Consider the following 6,930-nt stretch of genomic DNA (forward strand, 5'->3'; position numbering starts at 1 on the left):
TGGAGACCCCTGCCCGGGTTCATACCTCTCCGCATTGACGCACCATGCCTCCTTTGCTGCAGGTGAGGACAGCCCAGAAGGATCTGCCCCCGGAGCGCCAGGCCTCGCAGCAGATGGTGGCCGAGGCGTATCAAAGCCAGGGGAACTCCGGCAACTACCTGCACCTGGCAGTGGGCGCTAGCCAGGTACAACCCGGGGACAACCTCCCCATCAACTTCCATCTCAAGAGCAACAGAGAGGACGTCCGCAGATCCGTTTCCTACTTCACCTACCTGGTGAGCGCGCACGACTTCTGCCACCCCCAACCCCATCCCAGGGATCGGGGTGCCCAGACCACCCACCCACTCGGCCTTTCCTTACCCACCGCAGATCCTGAGCAAGGGGCACATCGTCCACGTGGGACGGCAGCCAAGGGAAGGTGACCAGAGCCTGGTCACTATGTCACTTCCCGTGACGGCCAACCTCATCCCTTCCTTCCGTATCGTGGCCTACTACCATGTGAAACCAGGAGAGATCGTGGCTGATTCGGTCTGGGTCGACGTCAAGGACACCTGCATGGGCAGTGTGAGCATGTCCCCTCGTCTCTGGAGTTGGGGGAGGACCACTGGGGCATCGATTGGCCCTTGGGAGGGGTTCAGTTGGCTTTCAGAGAGGATCTTGTGGTGCTTCAGTGGCTCCTTTTGGGGCCTGGGGTTCCCTGGGGGACTGACGGTGTCCTTGGGCAGCTTGAGTGACCCAACAGGGAGCTTGCAGGTCCTTGGGGACTTGGATATCCCTTGAGGAACTGGAGTAGCCCAGTGGAGACTTGAGTGGCCCATTGGGGATTTGCGTGTCCAGCGGAGCTTGGACAGCCCTTGGGAAACTTGAGGATCCAATGGGAATCTTGGTTGGCCCGATGGGGGACTTGTAGGTTCTTGGAGGCTTGAGGAACTTGAGTGGCTAAATAGGCATTTTGGGTGGCCCAAAGGGTTTGGATTTGGGTGTCCTTTTTACTCGGAAATCCCTCGTGGAACTTGAATTGACCCAACGAGGGACTGGGGTGTCCCTGTGGTCTTGGGTGTCCTCGAGGACCTGGGAAGTCCTTGGGGAATTTGAATGGCCCAGTAGAAATTTGAGTGGCCCGATGGGCCTGGAGAACCTCAGGTGTTCTTTGAGAAGATTGGGTGTCTCGGAGGGCATCTTTTGGGCAACTGGGTGCTGCTGGGTGGCCTGAATGTCCCTGGGAAGGCGAAGTGTCTTTGAGGAGCCCATAGGATGTTTAGGTGGCCTTTGAGAGGAGCGGGTGGCCCACAATTGTTCGGATGCTCCACGGGGGGACCAGGTGGCTCATGCAGGTTTTGCTCCTCAAGAGAGGCTTGAATGCCTTCGAGGTTTCCTATGCAGAGCTTGAGCAGCCCATGGGTGCCTTGGGCATCTCATGAACGCTTCGCGTGGTCCGCGGGTGGCTCAGGTGGCCAACCTGGACACAGCTGTTGGTTGTCCAGGGGTCCAATGGCCTGCTGGGGCACAGATGGGGCACCTCCTAGGGCTGGTGGGGGCTTTTTGCGTTCCCCACAGCCCCAACCCCGCTGTGTCCCTGGCAGCTGGTGGTGAAGGGAGCATCGGAGGCCGACAATCGTGTGCACGAGCCGAGGACCCCCATGCGGCTGCGCATCGAGGGTGACCACAAAGCCCACGTGGGGCTGGTGGCCGTGGACAAGGCAGTCTATGTCCTCAACAAGAACAAACTCACCCAGAGTAAGGTGGGAGCTCCAGTTCCACCCTCTGCTGTCCCCGACGTCCCCCCAGAGGCAGGAGGATCTTTCGGGGTTGTCCCTCTGTTGGCCGCAGGTGTGGGACGCAGTGGAGAACAGTGACATCGGCTGCACCCCGGGCAGTGGGAGGAACCACGTGGGGGTCTTCGCCGACGCAGGCCTCAGCCTGGCTACAAATGTGAACATCGAAACGGAGCAGAGAGGTGGTGGGTGACACGATGGGATGGGGAACAGACACCAGAGGGGTGGGACGTGCCGAGCGTGGGGGCGCCGTGTCCCCAGAAGCGGAGTTGTGTCAGCATGGGGACGGAACCCACGGGTGACATCGTGGGGACGGGGGTGTGACACCTCAGGGGTGCAGGATGCGGCCCTGGGGTGTTTGGGGTGCGACGCCTGCCTTCTGTGGGAAGCGATACCTGGATCCTGACCGATGTCACCTTTGTCCCCAGAGGTCCAATGCGCGAAACCTGCAAAACGCAAGCGCCGCTCCGTGAAGCTCATCAAGCACAAGGGCACCAAGAGTAGGTGGCACTGGGAACACCAGCCTGTCTTGGGTCCTCAGGGACACCGCAGTGTCCCATCACCCGAGATGCTGGATTGTCCCACAAGGGACACCGGAGCACCCCGTATCCCCGATGGGGCCGCGAGGTCGGATGCCATCGGGGTGTTTTGGTGCTGGCAGTGGCCGAGTACAGCGACAGGAACCTGCGCAAGTGCTGCGAGGACGGCATGAAGGAAAACCTGATGGGCTACAGCTGTGAGAAACGGGCCACCTACATCCTCGATGGCACGGCCTGCACCGAAGCCTTCCTCAACTGCTGCCTGTACATCAAGGGCATCCGCGACGAGGAGCGCGATCTGCATTACGAGCTGGCTCGAAGCAAGTGCTGGGAGCAGTGGGGTGACAGCAGGGGGGGACGGATGGATGGGCAGAGCTTGAGAAATGCTTGGGGGGTGTTAAGTGAGGAGGGGGCGACGTTTGGGTGGTCAGTGCGTGAGTGATGCTCAGGCAAAAGCGGAGTGAAGCGTGAGCGAAGCTCATGTGAAGCTTGGGGGAAGCTTCAGTGAACTGCGGTCAATGCACATCTTGGGAGGTGTTTGGGAAATGGTTGGGTGATGCTGGGGCAAAGGCTGGGCAGCGATGGCCCAGCAGTTGGGAGACCTTGGGGCAAAGTTCAGCTGATCCTTGCAGAAAGGCAGGGTGATATTTGGGCAAGGATTTGGTGATGCTTCGGGGAAGCGACAGCGAAGTGTGACCAACGCACGAGTGATGCTTGCGCGTCCCTCGTGTCGGGTGAAGCTTACGAGGAACTTGGTTGATATTTAGGCAATGCCTAAGCAAAGACTGGGCGCCGCTTAGGTGAAAGTTGGGTTGTGCCAGGGATGATTCCGGAGGGTGGGATCCCATGGACACGGATGTGGTTGAGAGGGCTGTCGCCGTCCCCAGGTGAGGTGGATGATGCCTTCCTGGCTGACGAAGACATCACCTCGCGGAGCCTCTTCCCAGAGAGCTGGCTGTGGCAGGTGGAGGAGCTGACAGAACCGCCCAATGAACTGGGGTGAGCCCAACGTCCCGGTTCCAGTAGAGGTATCGCTCCAAGCCAGGCCTGAGGACAACCACCACCCCATATCTCTATGTGGGGATCCATGATCTCCTACCCAACAGGATCTGAACCCCCAACAAGCCCAAAGTGGGGACAAGCCATGACTCCTTCAGTCTATATGAGGTCAACAAATGGCACACTTGGCCTTGGGACCTACCGACTTCTTAGTCTAGCTCCAAGGCCACCTGCACCCCATGGTCCAGCTAGGGGACAAGCTGTAACCATCCTGGTCCAGTTTGGTGGCTGCTTACACCCCTCTGTCCAGATGTGGAGCCAATTCTAACCCCCCTGGTTGTTTGCATCCCCTCTAGCATCTCCACGAAGACGCTGCCCATATACCTGAAAGACTCCATCACCACCTGGGAGGTCCTGGCTGTCAGCCTCTCTGAGAAGAAGGGTACGTGATGGAGGAGGAAGAGGTTCCTGCGAACTGGATGACTCGCTCAGATCTTGGGGGTGGACTCTAGGACTTGAGGAGTCCCCAAAACTTGGAGGGGTGAACTTGGGGATGGAGGGGTCTCCAAAACGAGAGAGGGATTCGTAACTCTGGGGAGGTATTCCAAGCTCTGGGGATGTCTGTGGGACTTGAGGAGTCTCCAAAATCCTGAGGGGTTCTTGTGGAGTTTGAGGGGTCTCCAACATGGGAGAAGGATTCGTAACTCTGGAGAGGTATCCCAAACTTTGGAGACGTCTGTGGGACTTGAGGGGTCTCCAAAATCCTGAGGGGTTCTTTTGGAGTTTGAGGGGTCTCCAAAATGCGAGAAGGATTTGTAACTCTGGAGAGGTATCCCAAAATTTGGGGACGTCTGTGGGACTTGAGGGGTCTCCAAAATCCTGAGGGGTTCTTGTGGAGTTTGAGGGGTCTCCAACATGTGAGAAGGATTCGTAACTCTGGAGAGGTATCCCAAACTTTGGAGACGTCTGTGGGACTTGAGGGGTCAGGCGAACCTTGAAGGAACTTGGAGAGATTTCCCCAAGCCTCGGGGATGTCCCTGGGACCACGGGGGGCCAAATCAGCTCACAATCCCCAACCCACAGGGCTGTGCGTGGCCGACCCCTACGAGATAACGGTGATGAAGGAGTTCTTCATCGACCTGCGCCTGCCCTACTCGGCGGTGAGGAACGAGCAGGTGGAGGTCCGCGCCGTCCTCTACAACTACTGGAAGAGCAAGATCAAGGTCGGTGCCTCACTCCAGCGCTTGCAGGGGGATCCGTGGCCGCCTGAACCCAACGTCTCTCTGTATCCCCAGGTGCGCGTGGAGCTGATGTACAACCCGGCCCTGTGCAGCGCGTCCACCTCCAAGACGCGCTACCAGCAGATCTTGCAACTGGAGCCTCAGACGTCGCACGCCGTGCCCTTCGTCATCGTGCCCTTGCAGCTGGGGCAGCACGACGTCGAGGTGAAGGCGGCCGTCTGGGAGAGCTTTGTGTCTGATGGCGTCAAGAAGAAGCTCAGAGTGGTGGTGAGTAGCCCCTGCTGCCGCCTCAGCCCTCCGATGCCCCCCAGCTCCTCCCGGTCCTCCTGACGGCATCGTCGTCCACGCTTCATCCCGGTGTTGGTACCCAGAGATGAAGGATCCCCCATCTGTGCTCAGGAGTTGTCTCCTGAGATTCTCCACCCCTGGAGGTCTCCCAGTTTGTCCCGTGACCACGTGCTGGTCGATGCTGGAGCACTTTCTTAGCCAAACCTGGAGAGGTTGGGAAGGGGAAACGTCAAATCAGCTCAGTGCTGAGCGTGGGTCTCTCCCCTCTGCAGCCCGAAGGGATGAGGCTGGAGAAGACGGTGAAGATAGTTGAGCTTGACCCAAAGACGTTGGGAAACAGTGAGTGGCCCCGCTCCGGTCCTGTGGAGTCTCATCCCGTGGGTTGAGTGGGAGGAGAAGGGAAATAGGGAAAGACAACTGTGTGCGTGAAGTGCGGTGGATGCACCACCAAGGGCAAGATGGGAGCATACTGCAGGACGAGTAGTGTGTCACTGTGGGGCTGGAGGGCTGCCCTGTTGGCCTCTGGGGTGTCAGTGGAATCGGGGACATCCTACTGCGGAGTGGAGACATCTGAGGAAAAAGAACATCCTGGTATGGGTCTGGAGCATCGTGGGGGATAAGGGACCCCCTGCTGTGGATGTGGGGTGGGACTGGGTCATCTCAGGGAAGGGGGGGAGAAGGATTTGGGGCCACCCACCTCCATCCTGTCCTCTCCCTGCCCCACAGACGGCGTGCAGGAAGTGAAGGTGAAAGCAGCAAACCTCTCTGACATCGTCCCCAACACCGAGTCGGAGACCAAAGTCAGCATTCAAGGTGACAGCATGGGAGAGGGGACGGACGGGGCGGGCCTGGAGGGGACAAGACACTCCTCCTTGACATCATGTCCCTTCCCCTTGTTCCAGGCAACCCCATGTCCATCCTGGTGGAGAAAGCCATCGATGGGACCAAGCTGAAACACCTCATTGTGACCCCGTCGGGCTGCGGGGAGCAGAACATGATTGGGATGACACCCACTGTCATCGCTGTCCACTACCTGGACAGCACGATGCAATGGGAGACCTTCGGTATCCACCGCCGTGCGGAGGCCATCGAGTTGATCAAAAAGGGTGAGAGCATCCCGGAGAGGAAAAGAGGGATCTTCTAGGGTGCAAAATGAAAGTGCCTTCCGAGGGGCTAAAGGGCATCTGCATCTTAAGACGTAGAACCATGGGATGTTTGGGTGGGAAGGGTCCTTGAAGGTCACAGAATCAAAGAGTTGTAGGGGTTGGAAGGGGCCTCTGGAGATGATCGAGTCCAACCCCCCTGCCAAAGCAGGTTCCCATAGAACCTGTCATAGAACTGTAGAATGGGTTGAGTTGGAAGGGATCTTAAAGATCGTGGAATCTTGGAATCCTGAAATGATTTGGGGTTGGAAGGGGCCTTCGAGATCATAGAACCACGGAATGGGTTGAGTTGGAAGGGATCTTAAAGATCATGGAATCTTGGAATCCTGAAACGATTTGGGGTTGGAAGGGGCCTTCGAGATCATAGAACCACGGAATGGGTTGAATTGGAAGGGATCTTAAAGATCGTGGAATCTTGGAATCCTGAAACGATTTGGGGTTGGAAGGGGCCTTTGAGATCATAGAACCACGGAATGGTTCAACTCAATGGTTGAGTTGGAAGGGACCCGTCTTGTTCCAAACCATTCGCGTAGGTTGGGTGCCACCAGTTTGGGGATTTCAGATCTACTGGTTCGTGCTGGGATGGGCACCAGAAGGGGCCGGCGGCCTGAAGCCACCCCTAGGTGACCCACATGTTGGCCAACTGCCCTCTGCCCGCCAGGTTACACCCAACAGCTCGCGTTCCGCAAAGACGACGGCTCATTTGCTGCCTTCACTAACCGCCCATCCAGCACCTGGTGAGGGTCCCCATCCCACCACCGCCACCACGGGGGGTTTGGGTGACAGCGTCGGATGCGACGCCGAGTTCTCCCGTCCTCAGGTTGACGGCCTACGTGGCCAAGGTCTTCGCCATGGCCATCAACATGGTGGACATCAAGCCAGAGGTGGTCTGCGGAGCCATCAAATGGCTCATTCTGGAGAAGCA

General features: G+C 58.1%; 1 protein-coding gene across 1 annotated transcript in view; it reads left to right on the plus strand.

Moving 5' to 3' along the window:
- LOC122191149 (A.superbus venom factor 1-like) overlaps window positions 1-6,927 on the plus strand; it is a gene marked incomplete at its 3' end in the record, with an annotated part of 9,859 nt that extends 2,932 nt beyond the window's left edge. Inside the window, exons 6-20 of the mRNA XM_042891345.1 lie at window positions 63-275; window positions 370-564; window positions 1,584-1,742; window positions 1,831-1,960; window positions 2,204-2,275; window positions 2,437-2,634; window positions 3,202-3,313; window positions 3,670-3,755; window positions 4,397-4,536; window positions 4,609-4,821; window positions 5,115-5,181; window positions 5,569-5,655; window positions 5,745-5,948; window positions 6,667-6,742; window positions 6,826-6,927. Of these exons, the coding sequence (XP_042747279.1) occupies window positions 63-275; window positions 370-564; window positions 1,584-1,742; window positions 1,831-1,960; window positions 2,204-2,275; window positions 2,437-2,634; window positions 3,202-3,313; window positions 3,670-3,755; window positions 4,397-4,536; window positions 4,609-4,821; window positions 5,115-5,181; window positions 5,569-5,655; window positions 5,745-5,948; window positions 6,667-6,742; window positions 6,826-6,927 (2,054 nt within the window). The remainder of the gene's footprint in view (window positions 1-62; window positions 276-369; window positions 565-1,583; window positions 1,743-1,830; window positions 1,961-2,203; window positions 2,276-2,436; window positions 2,635-3,201; window positions 3,314-3,669; window positions 3,756-4,396; window positions 4,537-4,608; window positions 4,822-5,114; window positions 5,182-5,568; window positions 5,656-5,744; window positions 5,949-6,666; window positions 6,743-6,825) is intronic.
- Between the last annotated feature and the right edge of the window lie 3 nt (window positions 6,928-6,930).

This window comes from Lagopus leucura, unplaced genomic scaffold, assembly GCF_019238085.1.
Source record: "Lagopus leucura isolate 7727_CA_CO unplaced genomic scaffold, USGS_WTPT01 56163-0_obj-0_obj, whole genome shotgun sequence".
In the NCBI taxonomy this organism is placed as follows: domain Eukaryota; kingdom Metazoa; phylum Chordata; class Aves; order Galliformes; family Phasianidae; genus Lagopus; species Lagopus leucura.